The sequence below is a fragment of the Canis lupus genome, chromosome 22, assembly GCF_011100685.1.
Source record: "Canis lupus familiaris isolate Mischka breed German Shepherd chromosome 22, alternate assembly UU_Cfam_GSD_1.0, whole genome shotgun sequence".
Lineage (NCBI taxonomy): Eukaryota > Metazoa > Chordata > Mammalia > Carnivora > Canidae > Canis > Canis lupus.
Window position 1 is genome coordinate 7,557,375 of NC_049243.1, and position 18,895 is coordinate 7,576,269.

Consider the following 18,895-nt stretch of genomic DNA (forward strand, 5'->3'; position numbering starts at 1 on the left):
TTACAAAAATCCCTTCAGTGGCCCTGCTTAAAAATAGCAGTGCAGGCCATAGCTTAGTGTTTTGACAGCTTATATCAGCAGTTTTCTCGGCTGATATATTGATTGCAGTTTGGACTTCAGTCCTGCTGATCTAATAAAACATCACCGTCATAACAGAGAGAGTAAAAGGATCCTTTGTGGTCCGAGCCACCTGGGGAAGTAGCTTTGCAGAGCTACTCCTACCGTAAGGCTGGCTTTCCCGTCTTAACGCAAAACGATGCGGCCTTGGCCAGGTTGACTAATCACATCGAGCTTGTCTTTTCTTTTATTTTTTTGTTTAAGTTCTTTAGCTACCAAACATGTTGTCTGTTGACATTATTCTGCATATATAGATTTTTTTACAAATATGCATTTGTTTGAAGGGATAGGATGGGGCGTCTTCACAAGTACCTACCACCAGGGCACCTGGGTGGCTCAGAGGGTGAGCATCGGCCTTTGGCTCAGGGCGTGACCCCGGAGTCCTGGGATCGAGTTCCGCATCGGGCTCCCTGCAGGGAGCCTGCTTCTCCCTCTGCCTGTGTCTCTGCCTCTCTCTGTGTGTCTCTTATGAATAAACACACACACACACACCTAGCACAAACTTGTTCTTGTGCCGTGGGGTCCCAACAGCCTAGTAACAGGTCAGAACCTGCTAAGTGATTGGGGGTCGCGGGGGCAGGGGGGGCAGGCAAAGGTTCACTGCTGAAGTCCGGATGGAGCTGCTAAGACACGCGAGAACCTTCTCATGTGTTTGAATGGATCTTTCTAAGATCCTGCAGTCACCTGGCCTTCCCATCCCACTTACCTTACGTTTTCTCCCGTTGACAGCAATTGCTGACCATCCAGGAGGAGTTAAACAACAAAAAGTCAGAACTGGAACAAGCCAAGGAAGAGCAGTCGCACACGCAGGCGTTGCTCAAAGTCCTCCAGGAACAAGTAAGTGAAAGCAGTAGCTCCGGCCTGGGCAGCACCCCCAGCCCTGACACGCACACACGCACACACGCGCCTGCAGCCCGCCTGCCGTGCGCCCAGCCCGTTCCCTCTCACATCTCCCGCAGCCCCGCTCCATGGGATTCGTCGGCCCTGCTCACTCCCAACCCCCACCCGAGCCTGCCCCAGCGACACATGAAAGTTTATTCCAAACGACAAATGAATTTTGATGAGGTTTTAAGGTATTGGAGATGCAGATGTATTTCCGAGGCAGCAGCTGGGTTCCTCTGAAGTGTGATGCGTTTGGCCCCCCACCTCCCCCCCACCCAGGCCACTCACGCAGGCATATGAGTAAGAACGGCTGCTCCACGGGGACGTTCAAAGGAAAAAAAAAAAATCTTCCCCATGCATCAGGGCACTTATCTGACCACACTGAGCAACAAACCTTTTATATGAAGTTTGTAAATCTGACCGTTTCATCCTGGCTTTCTTTGATACTGAAGTGTGGCCTGACATTGATAAGTGGATTTGAAAGTATTGTCTTACAGCAGGTAAGATGGATTGCTCGGCGGTGGAGAGAAACCTAAGCCTGGTGTCTACACAGGAGAGCTCTTGAAATGCTTTCCTATTACCGGCCTGCCCCTGCTGCCAACAGGGTCACGGATGGTAATTGGGAGGGGGAGAAACAACCCCCCCCAAAAAAAATCACATACAGTAACCCCAACCCTTAGGGGTAATCAAATTTAGCTTGTTTTACATTTTTTCACCCGCGGGGGCTTACGAGAAGGCTTGTTCGTACAGTAGAAATAACTTCAAAAGTGCTATTTCTACGAGCACGACGTTGGGAGGCCACAGGCAGCTGTGTGCTCAGTCACTTGACGAGTGGTGTTTAGATTTTCGTGGCTTGGGAGCAGGAAAATAAGGTCTCAGTTCCTCGCCCCTAAAAAGCGTTAAGTGACTTACTGGCAAGTGAAAAGGGAAGATGTTGGCTACTTCGGAGGCTTTGGAGGAAGATGCTGCAGGAGCCCAGGGATGATAGGCCCAGTACAGCTTCAGTGATACAGACTGAGCTGGAATCTGTAGGGTTTGGGGGGGAAACTCGTTCTAACTCAGACTGTGCCGTGACTAGCATCTCTAGGAGGCCCCACATCACTGCAGTGGCTTTCCTCCTCTACCTTCTCGAGACTTCCAGAAGACTAGGCCTGAGGTGGTCCACGTTTGCTCCTGATCGGACACAGCTCCAAGCTTTGCTCTTCTGTCCTGTGCCCAGTGCCACCGCCTCCTGGATTTGCTGGGCCGGGGAGGGGAGGGTTTCTCCTCTCTCCACACGACTCGAGTCCTTTCTGCATGTTGTCTCTTTCGACATCATGCTGTCGCATGTGTGACAGACAACAGCACAGGGAGAACGTGACTTTTACCTGCCCAGATGGACTCGCTTTATCGCGGCCGTCCAGACCCAAACCTGCAGTGCCCCTGGGCCATGCCTGTATCTTGATTTAAAGTCCAAACCCCAGTCCCAAAAACAGATTCCGGGTTTTGCAAGAAGCAGCAGGACATTCCTGTTCTGGGTTCTTGGGGAGTGAAAAGCGCACACACCGGCAGCAGTGAAACAGCCCAATCTCTGCTACTTAAAAAAAAGAAAAAAAAATGGGGAGCATGAGAGAAGACCCAAAACAACTAACTAAAACCATTAAGGAAGTAGAAAATATGACTTGGAAGGCCTCATGTTTAAGTCTGCTGGGCCGACTTTAACGGGGTGGCTCTTTTCAAAGACATCAATCAGTACGTTCCTGCGAGGCCAGTGACACGCTGCGACCGGGTGCATGTGGCTGCATGTTGCCGGCACCAGGCTGTTTCCCCAAGAGCCCCGAGCCAGGTGCCCCTGTCATCCTTGCGGTTGGGAGCACACAGGGGACACATTCATTCCATCTCCTTGGCAGCCAAGCACCCACACCCGGACCTACATTTGAAAATGCACCTCTATCCCTCCAGGAGCGTTGCCCCGGGGAGGCTTTCTTGGGACTGGTGTAGGGTCACTACATGGTGTAAATGCTTTCTGGGCGCCTGCATAGACAGGGCCTAGACGGATAGCATCACTCCAGGAGAACGTGACTGCACGCGCCTAGAGCCTTGCTATCCTGCACACACACACACACACACACACACACACACACACATGCACACGGGAGAAGATACACCTGGTACTTTGCTTTTCAAAATGATGCCATTTTATGGGAATTCTAGAAAGGAAGATGAGGTCAGGAGGACAGACCCTTACCATCAGTAGGCCCTGCTCCATCCCGTCAGGGGAGACAGGATTATTCCCCAGGCTCTCCAGAAGATTCCCAGCCTTCCCTGTTTGCTAGGATGAGGCTTCCCCAGCCCCTTCAGGCCCCACCGGCTCCTGATTTCACCCCTTTCCCAAAGGTGGCGGCATCTGACATCTGGAGCTTGTGCACAAGCCCGGGTGTCATCAGATGAGACCTGGTCCTCTGCTGGGGCGGGGGGAGGACGGGCAGAGGCCAGGGAGGGCCCAGCCTGCAGGTGGCAGAGGGAGGAGGGAGCGGCAGCCTGGGGCAGGAGGAGACGGGGGGATCAGTCCCGGTGGATGGGGGGGCACGAGGGGAGCCGGTGGGCAGCATCCAGAGCCAGGGCGACGTGGAGTGGCGCAATGGAATGTGCTTGGGGGGGGGGTGAACCCGGGAAAGTGGCACCGGCCCCCCCAACACGGTCCCTTCCTCCCACAGCAAAATAGCAAAGCCTCGCCTGCTGAGGCCGCTCTATGTCCCCAGGAGCACGGGCTGCGGGACCTAAGGGGGCGGAGAGGGTTGAAGAGCTAAAAAGGAGGAGCACCTTGGAGAAGAAGGAAGAGTTGACCTTCAGCCAGGAGCGCACGGCGGGTTTCGTTAGGTGCCCCTGCGCCCTCCGATCACGGCCGGTGTCGCCCGCGCTGCGCTGGCCGCTTTCTGTTCGTGCCGGTGACCCGCTGTGTTTGCTGTGTGCAGAAACATCAGGGGGCAGCCCTGAAGACCGGGGGGCAGAGTTGTTTTTTCCTATAAGTGGCAGTGACGTGGAAATGAGCCAAGGAGCCCCTGGCCCCACAGCTCAGCTGCCCCAGCCTCAGTTTCTTCACGTTACCCCTCCTGGGGCGAAGCTCCCCTCTGGGCCTGGAGAGCCCCCGACTTCCTCGCAGAGAACCAGACACCGCCTCAGAAACAAGCCACAAAGTAGCTTTCCTGCCAACACGTCCTGATAACCAGGCCCAATACTCCTGCTCAGACACCTTGTCAGCATACGTGCATTTATTTTCTTTCTTTCCACCTTGAAGCATTTATTTCCTGCCACTGAATACTTTATGCACAGCACAAAAAAAAAAAAAAAAAAAGATGATAATGAAGATGCTGCTTCTGAAGCATTCATAAGCCAGGAAGAAATACTGGCAAGCAGCTACGAGGTCTGCTCCCCGCTTTGCCCCTGCTCTCTGCTTCCAAGCGCCTTCCTTGAGCCCGGCAAGGATAAAATGCCAATTAAAGGTTCCCAGAAACCTCCTGATAACTGATCACTCCTAAGCCTGCTGCAAGAGAGTAAAGAGAGTTGAGTTTTCAAATGTTCACCGCTAAAAATCTCATTTGAGAAATAGCTTTTCTTCTAATGCCTCAGTGACCAAGGAAATGTCTTTCCAACTCTTCCTTTACAAAAAGAAGAAAATCGTTTTCCTTTTTTTTTTTTTAGACCCCCAGAAACAATGCCAGTCATTCAAATAAGTTCTCAAGGAGGACATGTACAAGTAGCACTGCGGCGTGTTAAAACAACCGAAAATGCATCATTCACAAGCAATCGTTAGTATAACATCATTTAGCTGGTGGCAACTTGCAAACACTGCAGGGTTGAAATTAATAGCAATACAACTAGGAAATGAAATCATTTATTATTCTTAAGAACCAATTTTATACATTTTATGCCTATGGAACTGCTTTCTAATCTTATTATTTAAAAAATAATGACCAAGACCCATTTATATTTTTTTTTACCAGCCATCAGGTTTCATAAAATATTGGTCTCAAACCGGTTTCAATAAGACTCGTTAGAATTATGTGCTCCATCTGTTTTTTTCTCTTGGAAGCTTTATAAAGTGCAACCTCAAGATGAATCTGAATTAACAGGATGATATATACGTAACAGATATGCTTTGCTTACTCATTTGGGTTTTTTTTTTCTTGAAATTTGCAGTTAAAAGGCACCAAGGAATTGGTCGAGACCAACGGCCACAGCCACGAGGACACAAATGTAGGTACCACCAACCTGATACTTGCTCTTGTTGCTTGATGTTGGTTGAATGCCCACAGGTATGTGGCACTTTAGGTAGGACTCCAAGGGAATCCGAAGCCCTGCCTCCCAGTGGCTACGATAACTATGAATGGTTTGGCAGTAAAATATGGTAGACAGGCACTGCCACGGTCGGCGTAGACTACCAAACGTCAATTTCGAGGTACTCGAGCTCGTGTCTATTGGAAAAATTCTCATCTCAATGAATTTCTTTGAGCCCTTTCTATTTTCAAAGCTATCCAGTAATGATAGGTTGGGAGGGCAGATGGAACGAGACCAAAGAGGGCAAGAAGTTGTATATCACGTGCATATTTATTAGGTCTGCTTGTCATTGGCGATGGTATGAGATGATTGCTATGCTGGAGAGGGTTCAGAGCGAACCCCTTGTCTCAGAAAAGCCCTTGAACGTGTTGCCTCTCTAGTGCCGACCTGGAACCGTAGCATGGTGCGCTCCATCCTCTCGATACAAGACCCCAGTGAGCACCCAGACTTCCTCTGTCAGGAGTCCTCACATGCCCAGTTGCCCCAAATCAGCCAAGTGCTCTCTTTGCCTGGGAAGTTCCTCAGTCCTAGGTGGAAGATTATGGCACGCAGATCATTGTCCCTCCCTCCATTGGGTGGTTTTGCTCTTGTCTTTTAAAAACTCTCTCTGGTGTCTGTATGTGTTTGATTATCCTCATCACAGAAAATGCTTACTAAGCAGTTCTTTTCACGTAACACAGAATCAGACATGGTAATGAGCGCCTGATTAAGCCAGAGCTAGGAGAAATTACACACTTCGTGTTCACTCTTGTTTTAATTATAGACTGAGGAAAGCCTGACATCCAAAGGACCCCCCCCAAAAAATCCCTCTTAATAACTACTGTTCCTACCGAACAGATATTTAATGTCTGACATTTATTGAGAACCTACTGTGTACGTGGAGCGCCACTAAGGGCCGGCAGTGGGGGTGGTTACCAAGAAGCCCAAGGCTTGCTGTCTGCCCTCAAAGAACTTAAAGCTGAGCTGAGGAATAAGGGGACACACGGGTGACATACCAGATGTGATAAGTATACAGGAAGGTGAGGCAGCTGAGACCCGATGTAGTTTGAAATCTGGACTCTGCGACTCACTAACCGTGTCAGCTGGCGACAGGCTAGCCCTTCTGAGCTTCATTGTCCTGTTCGTACAACAGATGGCAAAGCCGACCGCAAAAATGTGTCCTGCTGTTGTAATGAGCTAAGGAAGGCATGGGGGAACCTTAAGGTGGTGGTATTATGGTTTCTTTGTGGTGGATAATTAAGAATAGCTTCCCAGGGGGACGCCTGGGGAGGTCAGTCAGCTTGGTGTCTGCCTTCAGCTCAGGTCATGACCCCGGGGCCCTGGGATCGAGTCCCTTATCGGGCTCCCTGCTCAGCGGGGAGCCTGCTTCTCCCTCTCCCTCTGCTGCTCCCCCTGCTTGTGCGCGCTCTCTCTCTCTCTCTCTCTGTCAAATAAACAAAATCTTGGGGAAAAAAAAAAGAATGACTTCCTGGATCTGTGGGATTTGGGTTGGCTCTGAAGAATGGAAAGGAGTCCGTCCCTCTGTGACTTCTAAGGAAGCCACCATCAAATCCAATAAGCCAGACGAAATGGCAGTATGCCTCAGTTTCCTGGTCTGTAACATGGGGATGGCGTTACCTACCTTTCTTTCCGTAAGGCTTATGGTGAGAAGCAAATGAATGGATGTGGAATTACCTTGTGACTGTGAGGCCCCGAGCAGAATGTTGTTATGATTCTGAGCTCATCTGTTGGTTGAATTAAACCGACAATGCGTGTGAAGGTAGGCCTAACGCGACGTCTAGTCCCTAGGCTCTCATTTTGAGAAATGTCAAAAGGCATTCACTATTAAACGAGAAAAAAAAAAAATGAAAGATCACCTCTGAGGCCTTTTGTCCTTTTCTGGAGGAAAGTTTTTAGCTTTGAAAAATTCTTCTCTGGAGTCCAGGATGTGGGCTTTGTAATCAACTGAAGAAATGACCGTTGAGACGTAGGGTTTGGGCCCAGCAGGAGGGAGGAGCTGCACCGTGGCCAGGGGTGGATGAGATATTTGTGGAAGATCGAGCCCAGCCACACTTGCTGGTCACCGCAGGTGGCCACCCCTCTCCCTGGCACCAAGGCCAGACTAGTCTTTGTAATCCCTGCCTGTTCTTTCAGGGGTTTCCCAGTAGGTGGGTTCCCCACTTGTCTTTCTCTTTTCTGACTGTAATGTCATCTCCTTTGGGCAGTTTCCCTACTACCTTCACTGGGGTGATGTGAATGAAAAGAAACCAAAACTAGTTATTTTGGCCACCTGTGAGAAGCTCTTGCATGGTATCCTGTGAAGATATTTTTAAATGTCTGCAATGAAGTCTGTGTCTCATCTCAAGTTTCCATCAGCTCCGTGGTGCTAGAAGGAATCAAGGCTTTCAAACCAGACTGAGGGGTTTGGAGCGCATTCGATCCCTGAATAGCCATGTGACCGGGGCCAGTTATTTGACATTTTTGAACTTTACCTTCCCCAACCCTAAGCGTGCTCAGGGGAACCATGGACATAAGCATCTGGCTCAGACCACACACTCAACATGCCAATTCCCTCTCTTCATATAACAACATACATAGTATATTTAATATACTATGAATTTTGACAGGATGGATGTTAATGCAGATCACGATAGGTTTAAAGCCTCTGGCCCAAGAAAAAAATAGAAAAATAAAGCCCCTGGCCCATGTTATTGACGATGACATAGATTTTTTTTTTTTACTATAATTATTCACATGGGCAGAAATCTTATGGGTTATTATTTATCAATAACAATTATACAGGACTGGTCCTGGCTTCGCTTTTTTTAATATATATTTAAATATCTATTTAAGTTTAAAAATAATTTTCATGGCACCAATGATTTTATGCTAACTATACATACTGCATATATAGAAAAAAGTACATTGCTTTGAAGGAAAATGTAACTTAGAATTTTTGGCACACAAAAGGTTAACAACTATACTAAGAAATTCACATTTGCAGGTAGTTTACCTTCTACTGCTTAAAGATGCAGTACACTATTCTTTAGTAAGAGTTTCATTTCCTCTGATGGATGAAGCTATGGAAACCGTTTTTTTTTTTTCCTACAGTGAGATTAAACTAATTTTGAGAGAAAAATCATATTTTTCTTGTGATATTCTTGGATATTCTTGTAAGAATTGACAAGTGCTTTTTAGAGACAGTAACATTTTACTGAAAAAGAAGTAACTGTCCAAAACTGGAAAAATATGGGAAAAAAATACAGAGGGTAAAGAAAAATAACTTGGTATCTCATTACTCATGATAACCACTATTAATATTTAATTTTAGTTCTTTCCAGTCATATGCATATATATAACCAGAGGGGAAAAACCCATAAATAAATATTATCATGTTGTCTTCAGTTTTGTACCTTTTTGATTTCTCATTATTTCCTATTTTTCTTGTCACCCAATGTTCCTCAAAGACGTGACTCTTAATGGCTGTGTAACGTAGATATGAAATAATTGAACTGCAGACCTATGTGTTAGGTGTTTAACTTCCCATTTTTTTTTACTATTATGAATAATGCTGTAATTAACGTGCCTGTAAATCTTGTTCTGCATCTTTCATATTTGTTTCTGGGGGATACTGTATATTAATGGCCGTATCATGAAGTCTGGCAGGGAGCTTCAGACTCACAGAATCATTGAGCCTTTAGAATGTGCTGGGGCAGGTGCACACTTATGGTACCCACTAGTAGTCCTGAAGGGACCCATAAAAAAATATGTGTCGTCTTGCAATTTACTGACTGCAGTGCTTCGGCCCCAAGAGTTGTTGGGCTTATGGGAGGTTGACCACACCCAGATCTGGTCTGTTGCTATTACTTTTCTACTGTTTTTTACATTTTGTTGAGCAATGACAGTCTCTGATCGACAACACTTTTTCTGGTATTCCCGAGGTCCCCAAACCGAGGCACCTTACAAAGCCTACCCCGTCCCCTATCATAAGATCTGCAAGCTCCCACTCATGAGAAAGGTTTTCTGAGGTCTGATTTGAAGCCATCAGAGCCAACAACTGAGATCACCCGCAAAGGCCTTGCTCTCCAAGAGTACAGCACTTACTGATTTTAAATAGGTTTTTTCCTTCTGTTTGGAACCGGACGCATTAATGACAGCCGGGCAGTCCCAGCCTTTTAACTGTACCCGAGTTTACAACAAGCCTTTATCGCAGTTCACTTAGAGATTTCAGTTATTCCAGACCCAATTCCCTTTCCTAAAAAAGCAAACTATGAGTTTTCTCTTTGTCTCTGTCTCTGAGCTATCACCTAATCTCCCAAACTGCTAAACTAGCCTGGTCCCTAGTAATTATGCAGAACAGATACCAGAATTTGAAAAAAAAAAAAAAAAAAAAAAAGATCATCCATCCTTGTCTTGCATCTCTTTTGATGGCCTCCCTCCCAGAGCTATCCCCACCTCTGATCTTTATGTGTGGATGGAAGGGAGGAGATGCAAGAAATGTAGGAAGAAGTTGGAGGAATCAAGTAAAGTGGCAGCTGGAGCCTGCAGCGTAGAAACCATTGGGCCGCAAAGTTTTCCATGACTTTCCACTGCTACCACCCTCGCATCTGCTATACGAGACCCGCACACACCGGGGTCAGAGAAATCCTTTGCAACCTGTAAAGAGGCCTAATTCCCGACATGGAAGGTACCACTGAGCAGCCCAACCCCCTCCCCACCCAGCAGTCAAACAAAAGCACAGAAGAGAAAAGACTTTACAGGTTGTCAGGCTGGCTCTATAAGAACATAAACCCTGGGGTGGTCTTTAAATCCGTTGGAGTAGGGGATCCCTGGGTGGCTCAGCGGTTTAGTGCCTGCCTTTGGCCCAGGGCATGATCCTGGAGACCCGGGATCGAGTCCCACGTCAGGCTCCCTGCACGGAGCCTGCTTCTCCCTCCTCCTGTGTCTCTGCCTCTTTCTCTCTCTCTCTCTCTCTCTCTCTCTCTCTCAAATAAATAAATAAATAAATAAATAAATAAAAATAAACTTCTAAAAAAATAAATAAATCTGTCGGAGTAAAGAAGTTAGGAGCGGAGGGACAACTTGCCCCCTGCTCTTGCCGCCCCCACCACCCGCCCCCGACCTGGAACTGGAAGGAGAGAGACCAGACAGAAAGGCCTGGCTCTTGCCAAGCCTCACCCCACAGGCTCGGTGGGGGCAGCACGAGCCCAAGCTGGGAGCAGGTTGGGGGACACTCCCCATACTACAGCTCCTCCCTCCCTGGGTACTGTGTCCCATCGTGTCCTGTATGGACCACAGAGCCCTGGCTTTGTCCCACCCAGTCAAGCAGTCCTTGGGGGGGTAGGGTGCAGGCGGCGCAATGTGGGGGTCTGGAACAGACCTGGGCACCAAGTGGCCTGGCCTCCATCCTGGCCCTGCCCCTCACTGTCCAGGGGACCTTGAGTGATACCTGCACCCTTGCGCCAACATTTTTTGACTTCTAAAATGAAGGCAGTAGGGACCCCTGGGTGGCTCAGTGCTTGAGCACCTGCCTTCGGCCCGGGGCGTGACCCTGGAGACCCAGGATTGAGTCTTGCATCAGGCTCCCTGCATGGGGCCTGCTCCCTCCCTCTGCCTGTGTCTCTGCCCCTCTCTCTCGGTCTCTCATGAATAAATAAAACCTTTTAAAAATAAAAATAAATAAATAAAATGAAGGTAATAATCACACCTGCCTCGCAGGGTCACTGTGAGCAGGGCCTAGCGGCGAGGTGGTGTGATGACCCCGGCCTTCCACATGCTGGGGGCTGCGCTAGTGGATAATGCCGAGACCCTGAGCCTGTGCCCCACCCCCCTTACCAACTTGTCCTGTCTCCTTCCATCCAGGCTCACTCTCCACCATCAAGTTAGTGTCACAGCAGGCATCACGGGCCTGAGGTGACTGACTTGCGTGTTTCCAGTAACTCTGGAGAGGAGTCCTTTACCGGAAGGACTGGCTCCATGGAGAGGAGAGTCTCATAGGAATGGGATGTGATAGGTAGATACATAGGGAGCTTTGGGATGCCTGAAAAGCTCAACTGGAAGACCAGCAGCCACTTTGTCTCTCTTCATGGACCCACATATGTAGGTCCCCGAGGTCACCCTTGCTCGGCAGCTGTTCAAAATCCAGAAGGTGGGCTTGTCATGGATGCAAGTTTCCCTTACCCTGTAATACATCATCGCTCTCCTCCCGTACTAAATGCTGACGTCGACAACTTGGCCTCCTCCTCAAATTACAGCTCCTATAGCACCACTGCATTTCTCCGGCTGATGCTCCCTCCCCCAGCCTCTGTCCCTACCACCCCCCTCACACCCTCCTGCCACCACTCAGCTGCCCTACCACGTTTGCTGCTGGGAGTTAACCACATGTTCTGCTAGTACCATGAAATCCCTAATTCCATCTTAAAAAAACAAAACAAAACAAAAAAACAACCCTACACATCCCAACCCTGTACCCTTGAAAAGGACCAATGCCCGGAAGAGGCCCTGTACCACCTTCGGGCTCACTCAGAGCCCCAGGGAAGGACAGGAGGGAGCTGCTATCAAAAACAGGCTGGCTGCATGGTCAGTGCTTTCGCGTCCAGGAAACCCTCGAGAAGTTTTTGTAGCAGGCTCCTCACTGCCAACCGACAGTGTGTTTCCTCGGCTGGCGCTGGGAGCTGTCGTTCTGTCCTTTGTGTTGGGATAGGAGTCGACTCGGTCGTAGCTGTTTTGCCATCAGTAGATTTGGGGCAGATGGCAGGATGAGCACGTTAGTCTAATAAAGCTGACGGGTTGGGTTGAGAGAAGTGGAAACACCTTCTTCCCCCAGGCCAGGTCGGAGAAGACGAGGCAAGAGAGCCCTAAGTCTCAGCTCTGTGTGACATGGTCTGACACAGACAAGGATACCTATAGCCAAAGCCACGATGCAAAGCAGAAGTCTCTGATTTGGGAGACCCGATGTACTTTCCCCCAAAAAGCTGTACGATCCTACCTGATGTGGAAGCAAAAGCAATCATGTAAAATGGAAAAACAGGCAACATACAGATCCAATATACGTACATATGGATGTTTCTTATTTTAAAAGCTCTATTTCGTTTTTGTGGGAAATTTGGAAAATGCAGAGAAATATAAAGAAAACCACCTGCCATCTCGCCACTCAGAAATGAGTGTTTCCACCTCTTCAAATGTCCCTTGTCTTTGCGTGCACATGCATACATTTTTACCACACTTGAAGCATATCATGTGGGAAGTTTTACAGTCTCCACTTTTCTCCTTATAAATCAGTAGCTTTTCCCCCATGTTCTTAAGTACTTTTTAATATGACTTTTAATGACCGCCTAATACTTCATGCCACAGATGTGCTCTTGTTTATGTAATCAGTTCCTGCCATGGGACTTCAAAATATTTGTTTTTGCTGTCACAGGCAGTATGCAGTGAGTATTCTCTAACAATTCTCTAACAATTCATCTACCATGTTAGCACTCTTTTTTAAAAAAAGATTTTTATTTATTTATTCATAAGAGACAGAGAGGCGGAGACATAGGCAGAGGAAGAAGCAGGCTCCTCGCAGGGAACCCGATGTGGGATTCGATCCCGGGACCCCAGGATCATGACCTGAGCCGAAGGCAGGCACTGAACCGCTGAGCCACCCAAGTGCCCCCGTTTTAGCACTTTTTAAACATGGAAGATTTCCATTTGATCCGGACTTAGGGATGGTGAGAGATCCACGGATTCTTTAAAAATGTTCAAGCTCAACACCTTCGTGGTAAGTGGCGAAATGCACAGCCAATAATAATGTTTGGTGGTTACCACATAGAGAGGATGCTGAGTCCCTTAACAGAAGGAAAACAACTCCCAAGAATGTTTGCATCCTGAAGAGAGAGGCAGACTGTATAGACTTCATAAATAATTTAGAAAAATAATACCAAGACGTGTTATTTGGGGTTTTGTGCTATGAGCTGAAGGTCAGACTTCTTGGTGGTCGGAGGGTCTCTGGGTGGACCCCAGACCCAGGCTCACAGAAGCAGGCCTCCCCCACCCCCCTGAGGCTTGTCCACCCTCTGGAGAAAAACGCATGAGACTGAGAAGAGGGATCAATCAAAAACAAAATGAGTCCGAACCTCAAATAGAAAATTATTTCTTTCTAGTGTGGCCAAGACACCTGTAAGCCCCAGACCGTTAACAGCAGATGCACGTAAGCATACACAGACATGGCTTGAGTGCAAGCAGCATCATTTTAAAGTCAAGTAAACCCAGAGAGCTTCATCACAGTTCGGCAGCTTAGGGCTACCCGAGATGCTGATGATCAAAAACGAAGAGGAAGAAAGTTGGAGAACGTTTGTGGGAAAAGCCAGGGGTCCAAAAGGTGGGCAGAAGCAGAGGTTGGTTCTGATGCCTCGGGAAGAGCATAAGGGAGAGCCTGGGGAGCCTCCTTTGCTCAAACAACTTCGGTTCCTGCTGGCACAGCAGCAAGGTCAGGGGTCTGAAAAGAGCGGGGGACGCACCAGGGACTCGTCGGTGGGTAAAGGCCCCCCGAGTCCTGTGTTACCCGGGAGCCCCAAGGCTCCTGATCCTATTGCTGGAATACGGCACGTCCTTCGGGGACTCCCACACTCCTGGTGGGGCCGTGGGCGCAGGAGACCAGGCAGGGGAGAGGTGTGGGGTGCAGCAGCCAGGGTGGGGGCCAGCTCCCCTCTGTGATGCTGACCGCCCCCAGGGCTCCCCGGCCCCCCCGGGGGGGGTCCCGTAAGGCTGTGAAGGGCAGCCGGTCCCCTGTGGCGCACACACCGCGCATCCCCGGGCCTCCTCCATCGAAGTGCCACATAACTCACCGGACTGTGGCATTTCTTTGGGGAAACATGTAGGCGGATGACAAAGAAGAAAAGTGGGTGGAAAGAGGGGGAGAAGGGGCAGGGAAGACCGCGACAGGGAGTTTTCCTCTTCTGTCACCTGCTGCTGCCCCCCAGCACCTGTGGATCGACCCCGGCTGGGCCCGAGGGGGGCCCTTCGCGGTCACACGCACCCCTGCCAGCACCAGGGTGTGGCTGTGGCCGCACAGATCTGCACGCTTCTGAAAACGTCATCCAAAGAGAAGGTCCTTGAATGTGGAACAAAAAGCTCAGAGGTTCATCTGCAAATAAAATACTGGTGGGTTTCCTGGAGGTGACTACAGAAAAATTTGGACTTGGAAAGAAGTGGGTTCGAACTCCCACAGTCAGGCGAAGTGTGTTGTCGCCCCTCAACCTCCAAACTCTCCCCGGCCTTGATGGCAATGCCTCTCTCTATTCCCTTCCTCCGTCCCTAGGGCCCGACAGGTGGGAATCCACGGGCTGTGAGGCCACGCTGGCCAGGTGTGCCCCACGTCCCCATCTCGGCCCCTGCACGCGGCCAGGGGGCCACCTCAGGGCACCAGAGGACCTGTTCGTAGCCACCTGTACCTGCACATCATATTCAAACTTCCGAGCAGGCCGCAACCCCCACCCTTTGGGCGTTAGCTCTAACCCAGGGTGCCAGAGAGTCTCAGAATTTCAGCAGAGCAAACCCCCTCCGCGTGTTCCTAACCCCGGCAGAGCGCAGGTGGAAGTGGGGAGGAGGGTGCCCACAGGAAGAGACCCTCGGGGGTCAGGTTCATTACAGAGAGACCCGGGGGACTTCTGCTGAAGGAACAAGCGAGTAGTTCTGAGCCGTACAGGTGGCCGAGCCACGGAGGTCTTTGCCCGTCGCCCGCCCAGGCGGCAGGTGCTTGTCAACATGCCCAGTCACCTGGAGACTCGTGAGCAGCGCCTTATCAGGTATATGGCAGCCGTTCTCCAAAAACTCTGCAGGTTCCCCTGAAAAGACTCACCAGCCTTGGAACACTTAATGTTTTGTTTTGTTTTTTTTTTTCAGATCTCTGTTCATTTGATTTTTTTTTTTCAAGAAAATCCTATAAGCCTCAGCCTTCCCAGCCCTGAAATTGCCCTTGTAGGGGAGATTTGTGGCTGCGATGCTCAGCATCACCGTCATTTTTATTGTTATGTCAGCTTCCCCCATGAGATTAGAGTGCCTTTCTTTGTCTGGACAATTTCCAGACTGTTCAATGTATACTGATGAGCGACTTTTTGCCTGCCATGCAAATGCCACCTGTTTTTAAGCCTAGGTCAGTTCCTGTTTCTCAGGGCCTTATCCTAAGATCAGCCCAAATCAATTAGCACCTTCCCCATATTTCCAAGGTATTTCTCAGCATTCCAGACATTCTGAACAACCCGGTTATGATAGGCCTATGGCCTCAACTCAGGCATAAGCGCCTCAATGGCAGGTGATGTGTGTATGCCTTACAGAACCCATCATAATCACGAGCCTGTGTTGGTGGGTATATTTGTAGGTACACTTAAAAATTAATGACTGATGATTTAATTGACATAGAATTTCTAGCAGCCTAGGACAGCTCTGTGAATCTGCTCAGCCTGGTTAGGCGAGAGATGCAATGCACATACTTCCTTGTGTACATTCTCAGCAGGTGATCTTCAAGGTGAACATACTCCATTCCGCTTCACTGTAAGATGTGTCCTGGAGGGATGGCTGGGTGGCTCAGTGGGTTAAACATCTGACTCTTGATTTCAGCTCAGGTCCTGATCTCAGGGTTGTGAGGTCGAGCCCTGCATCAGGCTCCCTGCTCAGTGTGGAGTCTACTTGAGGTTCTCTCTCTCTCTCCCTCTGGCCCTCCCCCTGCTCATGTGTGCTAAGTAAATAAATTGTTTATTTTTTTTAAATGTTCAGTATATATGAATAGACTTTTTTTAAATTTTTATTTATGATAGTCACAGAGAGAGAGAGAGAGAGAGAGAGGCAGAGACACAGGCAGAGGGAGAAGCAGGCTCCATGCACCGGGAGCCCGACGTGGGATTCGATCCCAGGTCTCCAGGATCGCGCCCTGGGCCAAAGGCAGGCGCCAAACCACTGCGCCACTCAGGGATCCCGATTAATTTGTTTAAAAAAGATGTGTACACGCATCTTGTAGATTGAGAAAGTTAGAGCTGAGATGGTCGGTATCACCTCACCTAACTTTTCTTTTATGGATTTTAATTTGGTACGTGTTTTCTTGCCTGAATGTTGCATGCCTGTGACTCTTACATTCTGGAAGGCAGTGTTTCTCAAACTTCAGCAAGCAACAAAATCGAATGGAGAGCTGCTTAAAACACAAATCGCTGGGCTCCAACCTAGAGTTTCAGATTGGATTAAATCTGGGCTGGAGCCTGCAAACCTGCATTTCTCACAAGCTCCCACATGATGCCCAACTCCACTTTGCATAACTGCCACCTGCTTTCCACCCTCATCCAGGTCAAATGCAGCACTGGGCTTCCATAGCACCCAAGGCCAACCCCCGTCATGGCTTATATCACACTGTATTTTGCTGTCTTTTACATGCCTGCCATCCCCTGGACACTTAACATTCTTTGAGAGTAGGAACTACTATTATTCATCTGTGAATCTTGTCTAGCACAAAGCCCACCACATAGTCGATGCTCAAGAAATATTTGATGAATGTAAGAAAGGTGGAGGCCCAATAAATTCCAATCAAACTGTGCTGAACTGAGGTGTCTAGGGACTTTATTTAGTCCAAATGTTGAACTCTTCTGCCATTCGACACCCCCCCCCCCAAAAAAAAAGACTGTACGAGGAGTAATTTAAGAAAGCACGTCCAGACCACAGACTCAGAGCTAGCCTTGTCCGTACACATCTGGGTGCTGGGCCATGTGATGTTGCAGGCACAGTGCTGCATAGGGACCGTTTGCCATCAAAACCCCATTGCTGTCCCCAAGGGGGACATGGCCCACCAAGGAGATGACGTGTGCCAAAAAAGGGAAATCAGCAAAGACTGGCTCTCAGTAAGGAAGCTCTCGTCCTGGGGCAGGACGAGGGGCTTGAATGAAGTGGAGAAGTTGTGATTCCCTGAGAGGTGACTCAGCCAGAAGGCAGTACAGACTCCTAGCTCCAGAGTCTGCCTGCGGGGCTCCTGTCTTAGAGCCGCTACTTTCCAGGTATCTGAACTTAGGAAGCTACTCACCTTATTTGTGCCTCGATGTCTTCATCTGTAAACAGGAATAACAGTAGTACCAGCATCTGGCATCTACCAAGTATTTGGCAAGGGCTAAATATTAGTATTCCCATCATGACCATTATTCATATTATTTTTTATCCAGAGAACTTCCTACTGTACACGCACCGTGCACCAGCAATCAAGACACTTAGTCCTTGGAATATCTCTCATGTTGCATATGCAAGAACACAGAGGAGGGAACTAGACTCTGGTGTGTTGGGAGGGGAGACTGTTGAATGTTTACTGAGATCTCAGAGTGTGCCTGGCCAACCTTGTGAAATTTGATTTTCCTTTAATAATAATTAAATGTCTTTTTCATTTATCAGATTGCATCCCATCTATTCTCATGACCTAATTTACCACTATAAAGGTCAAAAAAAAACCCTCTGAATTTTAATATTATCATTAGTAACGTAAACTCCAGCAGGTGAAAATTATGATAGTGGGTGCTTTGTAGCGGAGAAAAATAAGAAACGTCACACTGAGAAATGGACTGGGAAAATAACATGCCAAGAGCACCATAATACAATTAATCTTTACCAGCAATAGAGTCAGTATCATACAAGATAAATCAAACCAACTAATTCTGGATGCACATACATACATTTAAAAGTAGTTCACTTTAGTTTCTTCTGTTTGCTGCTCTGTTTTTATTGGTTAAGGAGATTTTTCATGTCAGTACTTCTGCAGGCTATGAAGGGTATACACTTGCGTAGGTAGAGCCATGTGGGTTCCATTTTTTTATGTCCTGAAGAGAAACACACAGCTGTGTTTGAGATCGAATGTGTTTGGTAACATCTACAAATGGCATATAGGATAACTAAAAATACTACGACATACGCTTTAAATAATGAATGGAATTATTTGAATACAAAGGAATTTTTTCTCTCACTTTTAGACCATTTGTATTTAATATGACTGTCACAAGACTACGCCAAAAGAAAGTCATTCGTCTGCCAGCTTGAGAGCACAGTTTAAGCATGGTGTGAACTGTCATAGCCGTAATTAAGTTATGATCCAGGCAGCCGTGATGCTCTTACTATTTAATGGGAAACATTACAAAATTGGAATTAGTCTTCCCTGTCAAAGTCCTGTTCTCTTTTAAAAGTACATGTGGTAAAATCCCTATTTTTCAAATAAGAACCAAAGCAATAATAATATACATGTGTATAGGTGTGTATATTATTATGTTCTATATACGCGGGAAGGAGGGTTCTACATAAAATATAAAAGACAAATAACTGAAAGTTAAGAGTGCTTCCACCTGGATAGGCAAGTTTCAGTTAATATCTATTTTCTTTTTATATTTTATGATTTTTCTACACTGAAAAAATATATTACATTTTGTAATGAGAAAACCAAGAAAGGCTCTTACTAAGAATTAAAGTGAACTGGAGAACGGTCTTAAATTTTGGAAAGGAAAGGAAAAGAACAGAGTTATAAGCTTAGAATGGGCTCCGCAAAAGCTAATATTTAAATTAAAAACATATTGAAAGCATTAATAATGGATAAATTTTTACCGTC

The 18,895-nt window shown here is 47.8% G+C and overlaps 1 protein-coding gene and 1 long non-coding RNA gene across 10 annotated transcripts in view; one reads left to right on the plus strand and one right to left on the minus strand.

Annotated features, from left to right (window-relative positions):
* Positions 1–18,895, plus strand: part of ENOX1 (ecto-NOX disulfide-thiol exchanger 1) — a 554,610-nt gene that overhangs the window by 491,486 nt on the left and 44,229 nt on the right. For all 9 annotated transcript variants that reach the window (XM_038569621.1, XM_038569620.1, XM_038569619.1 and 6 more), the window contains 2 exons: positions 847–954; positions 5,179–5,235. In XM_038569621.1, the coding sequence (XP_038425549.1) occupies positions 847–954; positions 5,179–5,235 (165 nt within the window). The remainder of the gene's footprint in view (positions 1–846; positions 955–5,178; positions 5,236–18,895) is intronic.
* LOC111091822 overlaps positions 17,896–18,895 on the minus strand; it is a 30,575-nt gene continuing 29,575 nt past the window's right edge. Inside the window, exon 8 of the long non-coding RNA XR_005376282.1 lies at positions 17,896–18,119. This is a non-coding gene — a long non-coding RNA (uncharacterized LOC111091822). The remainder of the gene's footprint in view (positions 18,120–18,895) is intronic.